General features: G+C 41.1%; 1 protein-coding gene across 1 annotated transcript in view; it reads left to right on the plus strand.

The window, feature by feature from the left end:
- The window catches only part of LOC122793174 (stimulated by retinoic acid gene 6 protein-like), a 953,191-nt gene that overhangs the window by 832,393 nt on the left and 96,537 nt on the right, over nt 1-24,261 (plus strand). The window contains exon 16 of the mRNA XM_044060994.1: nt 8,069-8,232. Within this exon, the coding sequence (XP_043916929.1) occupies nt 8,069-8,232 (164 nt within the window). The remainder of the gene's footprint in view (nt 1-8,068; nt 8,233-24,261) is intronic.

The following is a 24,261-nucleotide window of genomic DNA, read 5'->3' on the forward strand; positions in this document are numbered from 1 at the left end:
CCCCATTTCAACATGATCTTCCTCTGGAAGTACTGTATGTATCTATGTGGTGGTATATGCCAAAGGAATACCTGTAGTGAACATCCACACAAACAGTGCCTGTCAGTATAACCCATTGCCCACTGTCACCTACAGAACCCCAGCTAGTCCCTCAACATGCTGTCAGTAAAGCCCACCTTTCACCAATACAGTCATGTGGATGTCTATATATTACCCACCCCAGCAATATATGTATACATGTCTTTCTATACCACTTCCCTTCATTACCACTGGGGTACTCCGATGTCTATTCCATATAAACTGATGCCTGTACTGCCTTGCCATCCCTGTACAACCTTATACTGTTAAGTATAGAGAAGCCAGCCTACTGTTTGTTATTGTTAGCCTGTTCCAGTCATCACTGGACAACAGCTATGGTCTCCTCATTTCATAACTGTACTCATGCCTTACACCAGGGATCAAAGGCAAAAGTTAGACAACATTAGCTGCGCTTGGAATCATGTCCTGCTATAGGCACCCACGGGGGAGGTTATTTTGGAGAGGGTGAGTTTACTGGACCTTAAAAGATCACATGCACGACACACTGGTTCATGGTACCAGTGCTGGCTGTAAATGGAAAGAACCATGCAACACATCACTGTTGGAAGCATGTCAACAACATAATGTGGTGGTCTTCAAAACAGGCACAAAGTATTGTGGGCAAAAGGTCGACAAAATGGAGGAGGCTACCTTCTGCTGTGAGCTTCATAAAGAATGATGCATTCTTAGCACATCTGCATGGAGAGGATGAGGGCACAGGTTTAACATCTGGATGAGTGGATACAGGTTCAGGAGTGGCTGAAACTCATTTATCTCAAATGGAGCAAAACCAAGTTAGTATCCATAAAACAGCTGATTCATAGCAACAGTACACATGCAGACTATAAGGAGAGCACAAATACCAGTGTATATGTTCTTCGTAGGTACATCAGGTATTCAGGCACACAGACCTCCCAGCACAGTTAGGTGCATGTTTTATGTCTGCATATTTCCTCAGATCATTTGCCTGCATACTACAGGGTACCATATGTTATAGCCAGATTCAGTTTATCATGTCTTAGAGTATGTATTTACAGTCCACACTACTGTTACATTGACATCTGTAGGGGCTGTGGCAGAAACTCAGACTGAGGTTAGCACATACAGAGGATCTGCTGATGATGCCAACACACAGACTGAATCAGAGTCCCATGACGCAATGTGTGTCTCCCTCCTAGGTAGTTTGATATCTATTGCCCAGGATAATAATCTGGTCTCATTCCCACCTGACCTATGGGCTACACAGTATGGGTGCACATCATCCCTGTCAATGGGGGTCCACACTACCTGACAGCACCACTATTATACCACTATGCCCTAGGGATGCAGCACCAGATAACCACACTATATCCAGTGTGGAAATACCTACCATACAGTGCTCTAACAAGGATGTCAAGTGTCACAGTCAGACCCTGGAGATGATTAATGTGTAGCTTGTTTTCCTTGAGGATGTCACCTAGCAGTGCCAGTCTGTCTTCTGTCTAGGAAACAATAGAGTCTTGCTACCATGTCTACTTCCATGTGTAGGACAGTGAGCACCACCCTCACTGCGATATCTGGCAGTATTATTCATGGCCAGTAGCATGTGCATTCCTGGGGTGACCCCCCCTTAGGAAAGCATTACAGGGAGTACAGTCTGTACCTGCAGCACCAGTGGTATCATAGCCTGCCATCCCATATCTTGGGGATCATGGCACTGAGCTTTTACATACAGAACACCTCAACAGCTGACCACAGAGAGGTCCTGCTCCACCAGTACCACCACATCAGTGACACAGGGGCCTTTAGTTCCACAACACCCAGTCATTGCTATGGCCTCACAGCACAGTCACATACTGGCTAACCCACCATGACACAGAGGAAATTACTTATGACGTAGATGCCCCCCCCCCCATGAGACCTTTATCTGCAGCTTTGTTAACTTGTAAACCTCCCAGATGTGCTGCCAACCATGATAATGTATCCCTTGGCACCTGTGCAAATGATGACAGGTGTGACCTACATCACCCTCCCTCCTGTGCAGTAAGTGGAGATGCCTAATGTGCCACATGACTCAATCATTCATTAACAAGCATAGACTTTAAAAATGCCACCTGCATCATTTTGTTCTGTGTAACAATGGACTGTCGCTGTGGATGCTGCACTGCATTGGCACTATTTCCTTGTCAAGGCACACTGCCTGCACTTCCATATACTGTGCATGGTGTTGTCTGGAGATATAGTGTGGCCACATGCTGCTGTCTGTTGGTATCACTGTCATTGCTACTGAAGGATAATGCTGTAACTCCAGAAGCTCCATAGGTTCATAGGTTCATAGGTAGGTACTAGGATATCTGTCCGAAGGCATTTATAAGCCTAGCCAGAATGTGTTGGCTTTCGCCGCCCCCTTAGATTAGTTCCCTGTGCCTCTGTCCAGCAGAGCCATTGAAGTGATCCCTGGGGTAAACTTTCTGTTTCCCATCCACTCGTCAAGGTTTCTCTTGAAGAGGGCTAGCGAGGAGCTCTGCCTAATGTAGATTGGAATCTTGTTCAGAGCATGGGAAGTCTCTGGGACAGGAATCTATCCCTCCAGCATGTCCTATTTTCTGTTGTGGTGAGGTTTAGATCCCTGGACCATGTGGCTTGAGGGGATATGGTTTTCTTTAGGTGGAGCATGTCCATCAATTCTGGGTTGGACATGGCCTTGTATGTCAGGCAGAGATCACCTCTGAGTAGGCGGCATGCAATTGAGTACAGCTGGAGTTTCTTCAGTCGAGCTGCATAGGGCATCTGCTTGAGGCCAGTGATCCTCTTGGTGAAGTACTTCTGTGGTCTTTCCAGTTGTTGCAGGTGTCTTGTAAGGTACATACCAAATGGGGCATTGTACTCTATGATGGGTCTGATGAGTGATGCATAGAGGGGCCCAATGACCTCTTTCGATCTGGATGCAAACCCTTTTGTGATTAGGTGGGCCACATAGAATGATTTTCTAACCACTTTGGTAATTTGATTATCAAAAGAGAGGTTACTATCTACTTGGGTCTCCACATCCCTTATTACGTCTTCCGCATTTAGGGGGCTACCACCTATGTGGTAGTTTGTGGGTACTTTATTTTTTCCAAAGGGGATGACTATGCACTTTTTGGCATTTAGCTTGAGGCCATGGTTTTGACACTAGGTATCTGTCTCAGTGAGACCCTTTTGGAGGATGCCTGTGTCAGCCGGGGAGTCAATTATAGCCCCTAGTTTGCAGTTGTCTGCGAACTTGGTCAGCCATAGTCCTCCTGTGCTTGTCTATACCTCTGAGAAGTATATTCTGAACAGGAGGGGTCCTAGGACTGAGCCCTGGGGAATGCCACTTGTAACCAGTTTAGAGACAGACCTAGCTCCCGCAACTCTTACTATGCGGGTTCTGTCCATGAGCCAGTTGCCAACCCATCTTGTGGCGTAGGGGTTTATGTTCAGGATGGTGAGCTTGTCTATAATACCTGAGTGGGGAATGGTGTCAAAGGCCTTTGCAAGGTCTAGATAGGCTGTGTGGACCACCTTTCCCTCATATATTGCCTTGGTAACTGTCTCAAAGAAGTCCACCAGGTTTAGGAGGCATGATCTGCCCTTAACAAAGCTGAACTGGGTAGGGTCCAGTGTTTGGAGGTTCCCAATGTCTCTGTTAATGAGATCCATGATGATGCACTCCATAGCTTTGCAGACCAAGCTAGTCAGGCATATAGGGCGATAGTTCCTAGGGTCTGTTGTGGCTTCACCTTTGTGGAGTGGAATAATCGTTGCTGTGCACCACTCTGTGGGCATGTAGCCTGTGGAGAGGCTGAGTTTAAACAGTGTGTTTAGGTGAGGGGTTAGTTCATCTTTGAGCTCATGTAGGACACAGCCTGGGACATCATCCGGTCCCATTGATGCTGTGTTTTTGGCTTTGGAGAGGGCTGTTTTAACCTGAGTGTCTGTGATTTCAGGGGCTCTACATTCTTCTGGTATAGTTATGGGCCCTTTTAGGGGTAAGAGGGGGGTGAAGTTTGCACTGAATCTGTCTGCCAGGATGTTGGCTATATCGGTTGGTTCAGTGTATTTTGTGCCATTCTGCACTAACTCTGAGCAGATCTGAGAATTGCCACTTAGATTCTTGACATAGCTAAAGAATGCCTTGTTGTTATCTTTGGAGTCCATGGCAATTTTTCTTTCGAAGCTAGCCTTGGATGATTTTATGAAGGAACATGGATTTTTGCTGATACTAATCAAGGATGTCTTCCCTTCTTGGGATTTTACTCTTTTCTGTACTAGTTTCCTCCTTCTATTATATAGCTTGTTTATGGCAGGGGTCCTCCAGACTGGTTTCCTTTTCTTGGAGGAGTGAGTCTTGGTTGTGTTTGGGATAGCACGATCCATGCATTCTTGTAGGTGCCCATAGAGTGCATTAGTAAAGGATTTTGCAGCTTGGACAGTATTATCCTTTAGCATGGGGGCTTTGAAACTTCCCACCTCGGTCTTATGTAACGTGAAGTTTGCTTTTGAAAAGTTTTTCATGGTGGTTTTACCGGGGTTGGTGGCGGAATGTGGATATCCAGAGTGATTAGTTTATGGTGAGATCTAACCAGCGAGGGGTTGACCTCCGGTGTGGAACACCAGTCGCGCATGTTGTTGATGACCAGGTCCAATATGTTGTCACCTCTGGTGGGGGTGTTGGTCAGTTGATCTAGGGTGTTTGACTTTATAAATTCTAGGAAATGTTGGGCAAGGGAGTTTGTACTTGAGTAGTTCTCCCAGTTAATGTTTGGGTAATTGAAATCACCCAATATCAGGGTGTTTGGTAGGACCTTTATGTTTCCCAGTGTTTCCAGGAATGCGGAGTGGGGGTCCTGGGATATGGTGGGTGATCTGTAGCAAGCTATAATTTGAATAACAGTTTTGCCCGTTATTAGTTGCACGTGGATGATCTCTGAAGCATTGTGCTGTGCCACTAACCTGGAGGTGTGGGTATCCTTGATGAATGTAGATACTCCCCTGCCTTTTGTATTTAGGTCTGGGTTTTGTGGCCGAATGTATGGTATGAGTTGTAACCTGGTAGTGCTGGGGTGCTCTCTGGAGCCTTAAACCAGGTTTCTGTTACTGCACATATATTGATTTTCTCCATACTGAGGAGTGCCTCGAGTGCATGCATTTTGAGGTTTTATTCTTCCGGCATTGAGTAGCATTACCTTCAGTTTTTTGTTACTTGTGGTATTTATGGTGGTGGGATTGTCTTTGAGCTGGGTTGCCTGCTTCCTGCTAATTATATTATACAGTATGCCGTTATACAAATAGCTTGACTTTCAGCAGGCCAAATCCTTGCTCTACAATGTTTCAGGTTTGTGCATGGGCAGTGTTGTATTGTATTTTGACCAGACTGTATTTGTTTCTTAAGGGTGACATCAACCAGGGCACCATGGGGTATCTTCCATCCCCTGAAATTCAGCAGAGGTATATAAAGGGGATGAGACATGTGTACATAGTGTCTGTGGCTATATACATGTGGGACTGCAAGTGGGCTCAGTGGAATTTGACTGTGCAGGAAGTAGCAATAAAGGTGACTTGCACACCCCATGTGAGAATCATGGGCACTGCCAGGGTGCTGTGCAGACCCTCTAGCAACAGATGAAATGGTAACCCTTCCCATTGATATACCACTGTTCATGGACACCAGCTAGAGCCTTTGTTGCTACATGTATGCAATCTTTAATTCCCAGATCATTGTGGAAGTGAGCAGTGTTGTAGAACCCACACATTGTGGTGGCTCTCTGCAATGCTGTATTATGGAGCCAGCTGTGCTTATGCACAGGTAAAAGAAATTTATTGAGGACTGTGCTAAGTTTTCTGCAGGCTGACATTTGTGATATACCCAATGTGTCCACAGGTTGCAGGAATTAGAATGATAAAAGCTGCATGCACAGTACCTTCATATCCACCGGTATAGGAAGCCTTTAGAGCCATTCTGTGGGCCATGCATGTTAGCCAACACCTGTTAAATATATTTAGTCACACAGAATTGGACCATCGCTAGTGAATTAGCTGATGGTATGTTACCCTCTGCTGTTTGTTCGGGGCTTAATAATAAATAATAATCAAGTCACTCGCTACTGTGTCACACTTCTGAATGTAAGCCAAAGACACTATCAGACATCAGATGCCAGTATACCACAGCTGTTGCTGCTCCTAGCATTTGTGCCAATTGCAGCACGACAAACTTAAGTATTTGCACTCAGACACAATTGCTTGCTCTTCACTCCTAATGGCTATGAATTGTGAACTACTATTGCAGAAAATTTGCTTCTCATCACACACTCCGTGAACTGCACCTCTTCATTTGCATGTCATTATACAGTTGGTTATTAACTTCCTGCTCCTGGTTGCTTGTTTAGCACCAGCTGATTCTATGAATGACTATATAGCTGTGTGAGCTGAATTCCTGCTTAACACGAAGTGGCATACTGTACAACTTGATTATGAATACTGGTTGTTATGGAAGAGCCTTTCTGCCTTTTCCTAAGTGATAAGATGTGACTAGCTTTCTTCAGTCTTCACCTGGCCATCTCCTCTCGCTATTCCTTGACATATCATTAGTTAGGCTTTGCCTTAGCTCCCAAGTGGGCTTTCACCACCATCTTTTCATAATGAACCGCATCACTGCAACATCTATCCCTTCCTTTGACTCACTTTTCTACTTCTTTAAATTCATTCAGAATCTCTTCTGCCTTATATTTTTCCCATTTGGCAGAGGTTGCTTCTGACATCATTCCATGATACAGTCACATCATGGAGCTGCACTATTCCAGAACCTTCTGACATCATTCCATGATACAGTCACATCATGGAGCTGCACTCTTCCAGAACCTTCTGACATCATTCCATGATACAGTCACATCATGGAGCTGCACTCTTCCAGAACCTTCTGACATCATTCCATGATACAGTCACATCATGGAGCTGCACTCTTCCAGAACCTTCTGACATCATTCCATGATACAGTCACATCATGGAGCTGCACTCTTCCAGAACTTTCTGACATCATTCCATGATACAGTCACATCATGGAGCTGCACTATTCCAGAATCTTCTGACATCATTCCATGATACAGTCACATCAAGGAGCTGCACTCTTCCAGAACCTTCTGACACCATTCCATGATACAGTCACGTCATGGAGCTGCACTCTTCCAGAACCTTCTGACATCATTCCATGATACAGTCACATCATGGAACTGCATTTTTCCCAGAACTGCAGCAGCCTAGCAGTTAGGTATAATTAAGTTCTTCAGAGGCAGAAAGTCTCCCCCTGAATGGGGATGGTCATACGATTTGCCTCAGTTCACAGAGCTGAACGTGCAAAGGTATATTTTACACAGAATGTCATTTTATTTAATTTCCTGTAGAGGAATGTCATTCGGCAATTATATTTTGAGATATTAAACCACAGCTAATTTTGACACAGAACAAAAAAAATATATGCAGATATTATTTGACCTATGAAAGTTATATTTATTTTATGAAGCTGAACACAGTATGAATTACCCCTGCACATAAGCTTAACTAAATGGTTTGAGCTGTAGTTAGAAAACTTTATATTAGCACATGTACTCACCTGTTCTTTCATCCACTTAAACATAGTCATTTTGATTTGTAAGAACTTTGTTTACTTTGATCCTATTTAATGAAAATATTGGTGGCAGAATCTGGTCAGGTTTTGATGCTTGTATGTCAGAGCTTTTAGCACTCTTGTTATGCATTGGTATTTGCAATCAGTTTTGAGGGAAGATAATCTTAGTTTCTATATTGCCCTTGTATTGTGTCTCTTTGCATCACTGTCATGTAATGTATGTTATTGACAGTACATGTCTACAAGACATGTTATTTTAAGCAGAGCGCATTATCTGCGGTGAGATCTGACTTGATAATATCAAGAAACATCAGCTTAGAAACATGACTGTGTATTAATTAACCTTTTCTTTTTCTCTGTTTACAGGAAAGCATTCCATACCTTCAATTATTTCTTCTTCTTTTACAATGTGATCCTGGGTATAGGGGCCTGCTTGTTTCGACTACTCTGTAGTTTTGTCCTGGGGACATGGCTGGTTGCTCGAATTGACCGGACAATCATGCAAAAGGGACATGAGTCACCAGACATGGGTAAGCAACATGGGGTATTTATTTATATATTTGTCTATCTATCTTTCTGTCTATCTGTTTTTCTTTGTTAACAAGGTACGTAAGCTGGTCAAAGGACTGTTTTCAGCTATAACCCATGTTAAAAGTAACAAATGGTGCAAAAAATGATAACCTACACTAAAAGATAATATAATGTAGTCTTTTATAACATTTTTTTCTGTAATATGTGTAGAGTCTTCACACCTTTACCCTTGTCAGCTACAATATTTAATATGAGTGGTTCGTTTTTTACCACTTCACTTAATTTGTCCTAAAGGTTTACATGCCTTACTGATTTCTCATTTATTGATTGCCTCATAAACTATGCTGCATTATTGTTAAGTTTTGAATGGAGTTTTTCCTTCCTAAGACTCTGCTGAAAATGGAACTTCCAAGCTGGACATGTCTGATTTACAAATATAATAAATAAATAAATACTTTTTTGAGATGTAACAGTAAACCTGATGAATAAATTAAGCAGCACTGGGTACAATACTGCTGCAAAACAATACTTAGGGAAATGTCAGAAAATTATTTGGGAAGAAAGTTATCATTTATATATATATTTAACATGCAGCAATGTTAACTGTGCTAACAGAAGTGAAGACGGATAACAGAGATAACCCATACAAGCCAGAAATAGTTTGATAGAGATGAACAGAGATATGCTGTTTTAAATATCAGAGATAACCCATATAAGCCAGAGTATCCTTTATTTGCAAGTGCATCTTTAAAATACAATTACTTGTAGGTTTTTGTAGAGTTTAAACACAGTCATTACTTAAGTGCATTTGCCAAAAGCAGTTATCCATTGTCTTGATAGCAATGACATCATATACATTGCACCTTATGCATTATCAACATATTCTGCTAACACTCCTGACGTCTGCATAACTGGATTTGTTATAGCTGTCAGTAGAAGGCAAGTTCCAGTTTGCAGGGATCACCTTGCTAAAACTGTACTCTAGGGCTGGATGTTGCACCAACCTGATTTTTCATCTATGCTGAAATGATATTCCACTGCATTGCCACTCTCACTAGTTATTGTTTAATACAGCATTGTAGTAGATTTCAAAATTTCAGGAGCCTCAGTCAAGAAACACCTACATCTGCTAGATGGAACAACATTACATTAGGACTGATTGGTGATACAGTCATTGTCTCATTGTCTTACACACATGCATACACACACATACACACACACACACACACACACACACACACGCATACACACACACACACACACACACACACACACACACACACACACACACACACACACACACAAACACACAGTGATCAGTCAAATACAACTGCATATGTGCAAAAAATATATATATATAGATCAGGATAAGGTTATCCAGAGATGCATAGCATCTTTCTCCTTTGCTAAGTAAATGGCCCCTAGGAGCTGTTTGTCTTTGTCTGAGTAAGGCTATCAAAATGCAATATTCAGAGATGAGTACATTCAAAAATGAGTATATAGGTTCATTGGTTCATAGGTTTTTAGTAGGCTAACAACTACAAAGCCTTTTTAAGCCTAGCCATGCATCCCAAATTTCTGACAACTTCTGGTACCCTTGATAAGTGTAAGCAGGAGCTTGTGAGATGAAACATTTACAATTAGGGGCCTGGGAGATGAACCGTTTACAGGCTGCCTGTGTCCATTAGAGACATAGGTGCCAAACCAGGGATAAATTTCCTGTTTCCCATCCAATTGTCCACATTACACTTGAATTGGGTTAGGGGAGGAACTCCAGTTCACATGGATGGGGAGCCTGTTCCAGAGATCGGGTAGTCTCTGGGATACATACCTGTCTCTCCAGCAGGTCCTATGTATATCACAGGCAAGGTTTGTCTTTAGAACAGGTAATTCTGATGTTGTTTGTTTTGCAGATATACAGGAGGTCCATCAGAGTGGGGACTGTCAATGTGTTGTATGCCAGGCATAGAGCTCCTCTCAATAGCCTGTAGGAGACAGAATACAGGGCTAGAGCCTTGAGATGGTCTGCACAGGACATGTTACTTACACCCTGTAACCTTCTAGTGAAGACCTTCTGTGAATGTTCCAGTTGCTGGATATGCCTGCTTAGGTACATAGCAAAGAGGACATTGCACTCAACGATAGGTCTGAAGAATGCCGAATACAGTTGAACAATGACTTCCTTGAACCTAGATGCCATAGCTTTGTTTATAAGTTGCGCAACATAGAATAATTTTCTCATTAATGTAGACATGTGATGGTCAAAGGCTAAATTATTGTCTATGTGTGTTCCCAAGTCCCTGACTCCTGGGTCAAGTCTTAGGGGTATGTTGTCAATATGATAATTACCAGTGGAGGGTGACTCCCCAAAAGATACTATTATGCATTTCTTGGCAGTTAGTTTTAGTCCATGACTCTAACACCAGTTGTTTGTCTGTGTTAGCCCTTCCTGGAGAATATTTGTGTCAGTGTGGGATTCAATGACAGCTCCTAATTTGCAATCATCTGCAAATTTATTCAGCCAGAGGCCATTGACACTGGCCTTGTTTTCAAAGAGGAAAATACCAAAAAGGACTGGTCCCAGAACCGATCCCTGAGTGACTCCCCTTGTGACTGGCCTCGTTGTAGAGGTGGCCTCTCCATTTCTAACTTCCTGGGTCCTGTCTGTGAGCCAGTTGACTATCCACTGGGTGACATAAGGGTTTGTACCTAACCTCTTGAGTTTGTCAACAATGCCCAAGTGGGGGATGTATCCAGTCCCTAATTACCATATTATTCACCCAAGTACCTATACATACAATTTTCCCTTATTAAAGTACAATGTTGCCAAATGTCAACCTCCCTCATTGTGATCTACTTTACTTTTCCTTTAATTCGACCATAAGAGTAGCACATACAGAAAACATGATTTTAAATGACTACCACATCCAAAACTGAATGTACACACTTATATATGTATAGGTCTATGTCAATTGGTTGAAGACCAAATGGTTGACAATTTGGTTTCTAACCATTCTGACTTGATATTGAGGTACAGTAGGCATCAGGGAATTTGCCCTTTTTTCCACTGTAGTTTGATCTCAGAATTGGTATAAATAAGTATAAAGTAATCCAGTAGCCGTCCAAAGGTCGTTGTTCCAAAACGAAAACAAAATAGATATAAAACTGAACACGACCACCACGAACAATAAAAAATCCAGTGTTTATTAAATAAAATAAGTGCTTTCACGTGCAAAACATAGCACGCTTCTTCAAATCTTATTACAAGTAACAAATCTAGTGTCTAAATACTAAACTCAGTAACTCCTAATTGAATAATTACATTGATTAATCAATAAAAGCATTGAGTCCTTAAAAGAACTGGACTCATAAAGTGCAACAGCAAACCAGCTTCAGTATCAACATGAATGAATGTAGTAGACCTTTTATCCACAATTAAAACGTGTTTAGAATAAAGATAAGCATAAACAAAAACAAAAAATATAAAAAGCTGAAAATACCTATACTGAAAATACAGATGTCTAGTCTATATGTGAATCAATGTCATAAAGTCTGATAATATATCAGCAACAATTAATATATTACATTCAATCTGCCAAATAAAATATAATATAATATTATAACTAGAATAATATATATGTATATATAATAATAAATAAATAATAAGCCATATAAATATCCAGTGTCTAATATTTACGAGCCTCTAATATTGATTTAATACTGATATGTTGGTTCAATCCCAGTTCAATATGGGCTCTTAGCTTAAAAATCCATGAGAGCTCCACATATTCCAGGTAATTCATATTATTGTCCCCTCTGTTCGTTTTGTTTACCAACTGTAGTATTCTAAACCTAAAACTGTGATTCACATGCTCAATAACATGTTTTGCCAAAGCATTCCGTGTATCTTGTCTATTAATATCATAAATATGGTTATAAATACGATCCTTTAATTTTCTCGAAGTAATCCCAACATAGAATGCAGCACAATGTGTGCATGTTGCTAAATAAATCAAATTTTCAGTATTGCAACTAGCTGATAACAACTCATTTGGTCGAAACTCATAACATCGACATATGGCATTCAAAGCATTATGCCCTTTCCACACTGTAGCACGACCCTGGAGTTACAATAAATAGATAGGGGGGGGGCACAGCCCTCCCACAATGGGGGGTGTGGGGGGCATAGCCCCCCACATTATTTAGATAAATATTGTTATCTTCGTTATAACTATCCACATGTATCTGTGAAATTTACTATGTATGTGGGGGGCTGTGTCCCCCACACCTCCCATTGAGGGGGCTGTGTAAATACATTTTCTTTAGCATTAATGTTCCTACATCTTCTACACTATTACTTGATAACTTGTTACATCCCATAAAACTCTGATGGAAGCTGCTTTTCTGTTTTATTGCATTTTGCTGTCAAGTCTTTGTGTTTGTGATATTATTTTAATGGGGAAATGTATTGCACTATGGTAAGAAAAAACATTTACTGGGTTTTGGTTCTTCACCAACTTAAAATGTGTGGACAGTGATTTGAGAATTGTGATTTCCTACCCTTTAGTTTTCCCTATGAGACCAGGAATTTACCTTCCACAATGATGTATTTTGATCTTTTTAAATGACTTCACTACGTTATTTTTAAGGCACATTTGTTAGAAAGGGCAATACAGGGTGACGTGGTTAGCACTGATGCTTCACAGTGCTTAGTTCTCCAGTTTGATTCTTGGCTGGGGTGCCTTCTACCTGAAATCTATACATCTTTGATGCCTGCATGGGTATTCACTGATTGCTTTATTTCACCCTTACATCCCAAAGATATGCTATAAGTAAATTGGCAAGCCTAAAATAATTGCTTATTGGTGTGCATGTCATGTATGAGTGAGGGTTTGCATCTTGCAATAGGTTTGTGTCCATTCAGGATTAGTTTCACTGCCTTGTACCTAATGAGTGCTGAAATTGTTTCTGTCTTTCCAATGAAACTGAATCACAGGCTCACAGGATCATAGGAAGTTACCAGGTTATTGGCCCTCAGGCCCTTATAAGCCTAGCCAAGAGTTTAGCCCATGTTTAGACAAGTCTGCACCCGATGCCCCTGTCCAGCAGGGGCATGGGTGGAATCCCAGGGATGTATTTTCTGTTCCCCATCCAGTCATACAGGTTGGACTTAAAAAGGGGTAAAGAGGTAATCGGCTTGAAGTGGAGAGGGAGTCTATTCCACAGATGGGGGAGTCTCTGGGACACAAATCTGTCCTGCCAACAAATCCTATTGATGTCACAGACCAGGTTGAGGTAGCTCGTGTGGGTTACTCAAGTGGAGCTCCACCTGTGGATATGCAGCAGTCCCATCAAAGTGGGACCCAAGATCACCTTATATGCCAGACAGAGGTCACCTCTGAGGAGTCTGTATGAAACTGAAAGAGGGGTAGGGCTTTTAGCCTATCTGTGTACAGTAGATTTTTGAGGCTCTGGATTCTCCCATGTGCTTTGCGAGGTACATGCTGAACGGAGCATTGTATTCAATGATGGGCCTTATAAGGGAAGAATACAGGGATGTTATGACCTCCTTGTCCCTGGATGACATACCCTTACCTATCAGTTGGGCCATGTAGAAAGCTTTCCGTGCAATGGAAGCAACATGGTGGTTAAAAGTCAGGTTTCTATCAATCTGGGTGCCCATATCCCTCATGACTGATTGCGTGCTTAGGACATTGTTATTAATGTGATAATTTGTGGGGATGTCACTCTCCTCAAAGAGGATAATGGTGCATTTTTTGGTATTCAGCTTGAGGCCATGTTTCTGGCACCAGTCATTTGTTTGGGTGAGACCCTCTTGGAGGATGTCCACATCACTAGGGGAATTGATGACAGCAACCAACTTGCAGTCATCTGCAAACTTGGTCAGCCATAGCCCACTGGTTTTGGCCTGCACCTCAGAAAAGTATATCCCCAATAACATGAATTGCATTAAGCAAGTTATCAAAGAATAAATGAACTAAAGAGCTGAATCTTAGATTTCAAGAGTAGCTTATGTAATCCTTTTCTTCAGATACTTAAAGTACAATTGTGTTAGGGCTTTACTATAGTTGAAAAATAGTAGAAGTACTTCCACTATTGCAGTACTCATCTGTGGGATGTCCTGCCAGCAGGTAAGCAGAAATGTGGCCTGATTTCTAGAGCTGTACCTTCCACCAGTGATTTCAGACAACTCCCTTCTACTCAGATGCAAGAACATTGGTGATATAAGAGGGGCATCTGCCAAATCCATCCATGGCTTTCTTGTTCTGGCTGGACCTAGAGACTGTTTCAGACACCACAACATGAGTGCGCCATGGGGGTGTGGGCCCTGACAAGCAAATCTACTCCAGAGTCCCCCCATCTCCCTCTCCGTGGTGCAAGGAGGGACAGTGGAATAAGGCTGTGACATTCAATGTACTCAGAAATTTACAATTATGGTAAGTTCATAATACAACTGTTCTGTGTGCTCATTATACTATTCACCACTGCAGTCATATTCTGTGGGACGACTCTCAGAACATTTGTGCAGTATTTTGCTGGCCCTGATGGGATCGTGTAGGAGAACAGACCTTGCAGCACGGCAGAGGTGCCTGTCATGGATATAGTCCACACATTATAGTGCTTTGAAAAGATGTATACAGATTAGCAGGATGTTTCTTCTAAAATGAATTCAGTACTAACCCCTGAGGAAAGCTGTGGTAGTCATTGTGGCTCTTGTTGAGTGTACTTTAACATGCCCTGATATGGGCATTACATGGGTAGAATAACAATAACAGAATCAATGTGTCACCCCTTTATGGACTGTCTTTTCACAGATAACTATGATGTTGGCTGTCCTTGTGAGACATTTTAACCCTAGCTAACTGCCATCAAATGTGAGACTCAAGCCTTGTGTCCATTATAGCACTGGCATCAACTCCCTGCCTTTTGGAAGACACAAAAATGTGCTCTGATTTTCTGAATTATATTGTTTGTACAAGTAAAATCACAGTTGTATGTTCACATCTACAGCATGCAGACAAAGTTATTTCCCACTTATTCTGTGGTTTTGGAAAAAACACAGAAAGATAGAAGATAGATGGCCTGATTCAAAGAGATCCCTATCATTATCTTTGGCATAAAGTAAGGGCTGCTGAAAAAGGATACTCTATCCTTGCAGAGCACCAGAAAAATGTTCTTGCATATCAGTGCCTGTAATTCTGTTATTCTCCTAATAGATGTCACAGCCAGCAAAACCAGCATTTTTCAGGATAAGTACCTGAGAGAGGCTGAAGCAGCATGCTCAGAATGAGCCAGGGTTAACTAACACATAACTGAGATCCCATGTTAGAATGATTTCCCTTCTAGGTGGTCTAAGATGCAATACCTCCCACCCTTTAGAATTTGTTTTACTGCTAGTTAGGAATATAAAGGGGGAGGGGGTCCAGAGGCAGGAAGACATAGCGGAGAGGCACAAGCCTTTAAAGAACTATAAGATAGGCCCATTTTGAAAAGGTTTAATAGGTAATTTAGGACCAGTGACACTTGGGCTGTGTTCAGGTATCGGTTCCAGGAAAGGCACGATAGGGAGAATTTCTTTTAGGTATGACTTCACTGTGTTTGATTTCTTATCCTCCCTCATAAAAATATGTGCCTGACTAGGATGAGGGATAAATCATCCAAGCTTTCAGCCTTAGGGTAGTTGGATCGGGGTGCATAAAGGATCCTTTTTTCTCTGAGTCAAGAGGACCACGTGCTGTGGCAAAGATGTTGGCTTTTCAATGGCTAAGCTTAGAAGGGAAAGAATGAATGTGTTCTGGGCCAAAAGAGGGTTAGCTCCTTCTTGATCTTCTACAACACTCCATGGATCAAAGTTTTGGAGGAAAAGTATATTGAAAAAGACCATTCCAGTTCAGGGAGAAGACATCTATGTTCCAAGCTGTTGCAGATGCTGTTCTGCAAGAGAACTTTCTGCTTGCTTTCTGGGGAAGCAAAAAGGACTAACTGGGGACAATTCATGTGTTAGTTAGATCCAGGAAATTTTCCCTGTTCAATATACATTCATGTACAGCTATCTGTGATCTGCTCAGCCTGTCTACTAGGATATGCACCATAGAAGGAATATAGGCCAGCATAAGAGTCAGGCCTCATTCCTGGACCACCTTCCACACCTGTACTGCTAACCTGCACATGATGTAAGAATTGTTCCCCCTTGCTTGTTGATATGTCACATGACTGTGGGGCTCTCTGTAAGGATTTCCAGATTTCCCTACACCTAAATCTGCTCTTAGTGATCAGACAACAGTCGTCATTTTTTCCCATATATGTGCTTCTTTCTTATGCCATTGCCCCATGTGCCTTGGAATTTCAGAAATCCCACAGGGCCCCCCATACTAAGTCCAAGGGACTTGGTTGGTGTCTGTATAGGCTGTACTTGTCTGAAGGGTACCCCCAAGTTGAGGTCTACCTGCATTTTCCATCATGAAGGTTCTTTATGCAAGGTTGGATAGAGATGAGGGTTTTAAAGGGTTGGTACTGTTGGCACCATTTGCTCTTGAGCTTCCAATGAAGCTTCCTCATTTGTAGTCTTCCTAGTGTTACCATACTTGATGTCACCTATCATAAACTTTTAAGGAGTTCACTTGCTGGGTTTAACTCGTTCTCCCCATTACACTTGATAGAGTTCCTTGTCCTCTGGGAACAATGCTTTTTGTAAATCTATGTTCAATAGTTCCTCCAAAATGTATCTATCTTTGCAGGTGTCAAGGTTGATTTCACTAGGTTGAGAAAAAGCTGCCAGGGGCTTTTGAATCTTCTCAAGGGAGTCTACTTGTATTAGACCATTATCTGGGTACAAGTATATGTATATGCCCTTTGTCCTACAAAAAGCTGTAACTGGACCCAGGCATTTTGTAAAAACCCTGGATGCAGTAGACAAGTCAGAACACAATGATGTGAACTGGAATTGATGCCCCGATTTGAATCTTAGGGATCTTCTGTGTTCCCTGACTATGTGTATAGATGGAAAGGCATCATTCAGGTCAAGTGTGACCAAAAGAACTAAAGGAGACAAAAACAGATAAATGGTCTTGGAAAGTTAACGTTTTGAAATTCTGGGTATTCATAAAAGGTCTCCCTCTAACTGCCTTCTTTTCAGGGCACTAAAAAGAGCCTTGAGTAAAAACCTGAATGTTCATCTGTTTTGGTTCTCTCTCTCTCTGTCTCTCTCTCTCTCTCTTTTTCCAGTAGTTCTTTAGAGGGACAGGAACAAAGTTTATTAGATCTTTTGGTATTGAGACACCCTCTAGTTTTGTTCTACTTTGGAATTGCAACTTGTATCCCAGTATGAAGATATTCAGGCTGCACTGGTCCTGGGTTATGGATTCCCATTTTTTTGGCAAATAATGCTACACATCTTTCTATTCTCCTGGGACATAAAGGAGGGAGAAGGTCCAGGTTTGGGAATGGGGAAGGTTGGATTTGGCTTTTTGGGTGGGGGATAGCCAGGCTGAGTCACTCCATATGGGAGTGTTGGGCCTGATGGCTGCCCAGCTTTTGTTTAGTTTCTGATTGCCATTCTGTTATGAATCTGACCTTCCTGCCATTGCCTGTCTTGATTTTCTCTTGTTTTGGGTACACAGGCCATGACAGGACTGCATCATTTCTAACTAGCATAGGTACCTATGAGTAAAAAAGCTGCTTGACAGATTGCATAGTTTTACCTTTTTTCTCCAGTCTTTTGATCACGTCTTTAGCAGAGAGTCTGAAAAGGTAGTGCCCATTTACTTTAGAGAACATATGCAAATATGCAAGACTTACCAACAAAAAGTCTAGGGTACAAATATAATTTCTATATACTCAGAAATGAGTATATACAAACAGGGCTATACCAGGATTATTGTGAACAAAAATCCTTGAGTAAACAGTAAATAAATAAGAGCTTACAATATTTAGATAATGACAAATGTATTTTGGTACATAATTAGTGATATATGAGCAAAGTAAATACAATAGCAGCAGTGTGGTATACATTCTATACATCAAATACAGATACAAGTTTATGTCATCATTATGTACAAAGAACAGAAAAGCACCAACAGTAAACCTGGTGTTTTGTTTAGTAACTTTGATGCTCTGCTCTTTAAATGCAAGCCGAATGCAAATATACAAAACATGCCCTGCAAAAGTGAAGTAGCGGTATTGGACACATGAAAATAAAGGAGGATGAGAGTATGGCAGAAGTGCAGGAGGTGGGGCACAAGGCTCAGAGAGTACTTTTTGGAAATAACAAGGACCTGATAATTATAAAAATAGAGATGGTAACACTGAGGAGGCAGGAACTTACAAAATATAGGATAGGTGTTCAAATAATGAATTACAGAATATGAGAAAGGGGTGAGTAGTGGTAAGAAGAGGTCATAGGTCATGGAATAGAAGTTCAGAATGAGAGCGAGAGAGAGAGAGAGAGAGAGAGACAGAGATGTAAGCTGGAAAAGAGAAGAAACACTAGTGGACATGTAGCTATGCCATTTAATCCTATAGTTACAGCAGCTGTTACTAGTTAGGCAATGCCTGGCTGCCATTTGGGAGCCAGATCTAGAAGCATATTATCGGTGATGTCGTTTAGAAATGGTTTTCTAGCTGAGGTATGAATTTGCTCATCTCCAAACAATAAGACACATAAAAACAGGGACTCTGCAGTTACTACCATGGTGAGATGTTGCTCCTCTGGGCCAGTGATCAAGGAGCCTCATTACTTACAATTGACATCAGTGGGGAATGTACAATGAGGGGAAAAATTAGACAAACACAGTATTTTCATATATGGCTCTCTGCACCAAGTACAAGTTCCCTTAAGAACAAACAGGGAATGCACACTCCAGTCCTGGGGTTGGGCTTCCTCTCCAGGCCCCAAATAAGAGTCCCTACTGCCACAGCTTTAGAGTTGAGTCCTTAGCCGGGTGTTCTAAGCCAAGTCCCCCACCACCCTCTCTGTGAAATCAGTGCTGTTAGTGTCCCTGTTCAAACTAGCTGACACACACACACTCTCTTTGAGATTTGATTTTCTCACACACACACACACACACACACACACACACACACACACACACACACAAACACACACACCTGGGAAAGGCTGGCACAGCTTACCCACTTTGCCACCTCCACCCAGAGTATAAGGTAGATACACTGCCACTTTCTGGAACGTGGAGCCACAGTGCCACTAAATAAATGCAAGTGCCCACAAAAGTTAAATATTTTCTAAAAGACCAGCCACAATGAAAAGTATAGATATATTTAATAATAAATAATAAAAAAAACATGAAAATACTGAATATCTATTTACAATAAACAGAATTTCAATCACAGAATATATAAAAAACAAAACAGATGGAAAGACTCAGACTCAGCCATTATCTGCCTCATTCATAAGTGGAAAATGTATTAGGAAGCATGAATGTGTTTCATTCACACTGAGACATTCCCTCCTCAGTAGCAGAATCAGCTGCAAAAACCACACCCCAGGGACACTTTTAATACCCATACTGGCTCCAGCTCACTAGAAGAAAAAGTCCAGGACTGAGGAAGGAGGAGCAGGTAGACCCAGTCATAGATGGGGGCACTGTGATGCCTGGAAAGGATGAAGCAGCAAGTGGAGGGGAAAAGAAAACTGTACAAACCCCAAAATAATGAGTGGGCAAAGTCAGGGATAATGTTAACAACTACTGTAATTCACCTGAGAAAGTTAACAAAACAACAGGTTTTATATAAACATCCATTTTATCAACAAGCAGTATGAAAGTATAATGTCTGGCATTATTGACTGACTATAACCCTCACTGATTTACATGGAAGTAAAAATGTATGAGGAACATGCCAAAAATATGTTGCAAAATCTGGCACATTGAGCAATTTAAAGTTCATTTGAGTGGTACGCACAGATAACACCTAACTACAGACAACATATATATCTAGTGGGTACTGTGGTGCAGAGTCCATATTTCTTTTTTTTAAATATTTTTATTCATTTCCAAAAACAAGAAAAATGAAAGCAGGTTATTTATGACAATGAAGTATTTACAAATTATTTAAAAAGGTAGGCTAAAACCTCTAAACAGATATCAAACATTAAAACCAAAATAAAGTATTTACAAGGGTGTCTATTGTTGACATATAATTGACTTTCTGTACAATTGTTTCCTGATTATAATCTGCTGCAGCCATTATTCTCCAGTATTTCAGTTACTTTTTGCCATGCTATGTATAATGATGTAGTTCTTTCAGTTCTTGCAATAGCTAGGAGAGTCCATAAGATTACATATTTTGTTCTTGGCACACAGTCGGGAACAGGTGGAGTCCATATTTCTTAAAGACCACTGGGCAATATCAAGATGGCGCTGCTCAGTGCTAGGAAGCTGAGTAACAAACAGCATGACTTTGAAGCCCTCCTGCATTTTGAGCATATTATTGTTTGGATTCTTATTGACACCTGGTTTAAAAGTACATAAAGCACCCCCTCTATAACAGGGTTTTGAGCCTAGCAGTCCTTTAGACCAAATGTAAACTGTTGTGGAATATTAATATTTGTTGAAAATGACATTACCTCAAGGCAGATTCCCAGAGTCCCATAAACCAAGCTTCCCGAGATTCAAATCCCTCTGAATAAAACCATCTGTTTGATCATAGCATGTTACAGGGCCTCCGCAATGACCTCAGGAATCCATATCCATGTTTTAAATACATTAGATGAATTTCAAACACACAAAAATGTGATCATCATTGGAGCTGTATCTACCTGTTGCCAAAATAAGAGACCTATATCATGGGGTGCCTTCTATGTAGAGTCTGCATGTCCTCCCTGTGGTTGCGTGGGTTTCCACTGGGTACTCCGGTTTCCTCCCACATCCCAAAGGCATGCTGTAGGTAGATTGGACACTCTACATTGGCCCTAGGTGCGAGTGTGTGTGTGTGTGTGTGTGTGTGTGTGTGTGTGTGTGTGTGTGTGTGTGTGTGTGTGTGTGTGTGTGTGTGTGTGTGTGCCTTCTGTTTAAGGTTGGACGCTGGGCTAGCAACTCAACACCATAAAACTCCACTGCTAATCATGAGTGGACAGGTGATCCGCTGTGCCGACCCCTAACTGGGAAAAGACGAAAGAAGAAGAAGATCATCATCAAGAATTCCCTGGATCAGATAGTCAAACAGACAACTAGCAGTCAAAATGTTCTTGACCTTGTCCTTATAAATGTGGCAGCAGTATCTGCAATTCTACATCTTTAACCTTTCCCACAGCAGTCTGACCAAAAATTGGTAATTCCATCTTTCAAACTTCCTAAACCAGCTGAGGCACATATCGTCATATTCAAAGACTTCCGATATCCTTTCCCAGTGAAGTCTGAATACAGATTGGTAACCCCCTCTTTTAAAGGCCCTAAACCAGTTGAAGTAATAATTATAATGTTCAAAGACTTCAGATGTACACATTTCCTACACTTATATGACAAACTGTGTAATTTCAGATGTAGATACACACAACGCCCCCCCAAATATACACATGGCTAGTTGTGTATTTATTTATTTGTCTTTGTTGACCAGGAAAGCCTGATTGGGCAGTTCTCATTTTCAGCAGGGACCGGAGAGAAAAGCTCCATCATAGTACATTTATATTAACCTGTGAATTTCAGACAGTTCTCAGAAAAAAACAATGATTACATTTCTCAGAAAAACAAACAATCAAGGTAGGTATATACAGTAGAGTACAATTGTAAGTCTATTCAGTTCTGGTAGCTCCAAAATATTGCAGAAAATAAATGGATTTATACTGTAATTATTGTGATTATACAAATAAATTCCACACTCCCCTAGAAAACTGCTTTCCTTTGTCAGTCCCTGCCAAAACTAAACAAAAAGGGCAATGAAAGAGCATGCCAGCTTGTTGTGCCATGTGCATAAATAAACAACAGCATAACAGAAAAGAAGCTCATTGAAATATGTAGCAAGACTAAAGGCCTACAGATCAAGGTTAACTTCAAAAGTTATCCAACAGGAAAACTAAGGCTTCCCATGAAGTTAGGCTACCTTCGGAAGCTAAGGATTATAAATCCTTCTTTACCTACACCAGGAAGCTACAAAATAACACCCAATATTGCTTAGAACTCATACAAAATGTATTACCTAACCTACTCTAATTTAGTGGATATTACAAATTGTTAGTCAACAATTTCAATGCTAACTTCACCCAAGAGATGTCTTATACCAAACCCACATATACACCTAAGGACCAAAACCCCATCACCTGAAAACAATACTTGTAAAAGCACTTTCCAAAACAAAAGAAATTTATCCCATATGGGACCTGATAACATGCCAGTCTGACTACTAAATAGAACTAAACATGCACTGGTGGACCACTTTCCAAAAACCATCCAACTTGAATCCATCTATTGGCTTTGTTCTTGAGGTTTCTTGCACAGCAGTTGTGATGCCTCTTCACAAGGGCAACCCCATCATGGACCTTGGAAATTACAGACCCATCAGCCGGATAAGCCTCATCTGCAAGGCAGTGGAATGGGACACAACATTCTGGCGATTGAATGGGATATGACATGACCCCCAGCAGTTTGGTTTATTATGAGTAGATCCTGTAGAATGAATCTGGTAATTTTTTTTAGCTGGTAGTGCAAGCCATGGACAGTGATCAACACTGTACATACAGCATATCGTGACTTTGACAAAGCATTTCACACCGTATCATGTGCCAGCATTATCAAGTTGAATATTCTCCAAAGTGATTCCTATGTAGTTTGATATATAGCAAACTGGATGAGGGACAGATCCCATACTGTGAAAGTGGCAGGCATGTCCTCAGAAAGCATGAAATTAATGGGTGGAGTAGTAAAGGGTTCTATGCTGTGACCTTTGCTATTCTATATGTACTTCTCTGATCGCCAAATCAAAAATCAGGAACTCTGGTTAACCAAGTTTTCTGATGTTTGTAAACTAGGTGTTATACTGGAATCTCCTTTTTATATGTACAGGCTGCAAAGTGAACTCACACAATTTAATAGTTGGTGCACTGAAAACAATCTAAAAATAAATGCTAGAAAATGCAGTATTACTGTACTTTGGAAACAAACCGTCCATCTAACTTATAGTAAAGAAAACACCACACTCCAAAATATAAATGTTGCAAGGGACTTAAGAACATTAATAGATAACTCCCTCACCTTTCACCATCATGTTGCAGTAGTGGTCAGAAAATCCTTACATCTGACACAGCTAGTCACAAAAGGTATTTCCTCTAGGTCCATAGAAGTGCTTACCACTCTGTATTCACCATTAATCAGGCCTGTCATAGAAGACAATGCCCCCTTTAAGACATGTTTTACTAAACAAAGCAAGCAGTTAGAGAGATCCCAAAGGTTGCTTACAAAAAGATCATGTGACTAAACGACCCGATGAGCTGGAAGTCTTGTCTCAGTATCCAGTATCATAAGGGCTCCGTAAAGGTGATCTGTGCCTTGTCTTCCAGACCATTGGGATCTGGAAGTCCAACATTCCTCATTTCTTCATAAATCCAAAAGTCATGCAAACAACAGAGCCAGGGAGATCTGAACCTGCTTATGCAAATAAATCATATTGGACTGACAGATTTGTCAGGTAGCCACTACTTTTTGTCTGGAATAATCTGCATCTCCAGATCAGGCAATGTAGTACACTATCTTCATTTAAGGAATTAGATAATTGGGTGTGCATTCATTAATTCACTCCAGGTATGACTTGCCTATACAGCAGACTTCCTCTTATCCGGTTCTCTCTGGAACCGGACCTTAGGATGGATAAACGAATGGCTGGTTAATCAGAAAAAGCATACAAAATAGCATTTATAGGTTGTAAATCATTTAGAACAACAGGATTTGTGTTAGTATGCATTTTTCTAAAGAATATGATGTCTAAAACTCAAATGTGTGTCATTATGTAGCCTAGAGGAGGCAGATGTGCTGTTCTTCTCTGTTGTCTTTTGCTAGGGC

Source organism: Protopterus annectens, chromosome 2.part0 (assembly GCF_019279795.1).
Source record: "Protopterus annectens isolate FY-2018-M chromosome 2.part0, PAN1.0, whole genome shotgun sequence".
In the NCBI taxonomy this organism is placed as follows: domain Eukaryota; kingdom Metazoa; phylum Chordata; order Ceratodontiformes; family Protopteridae; genus Protopterus; species Protopterus annectens.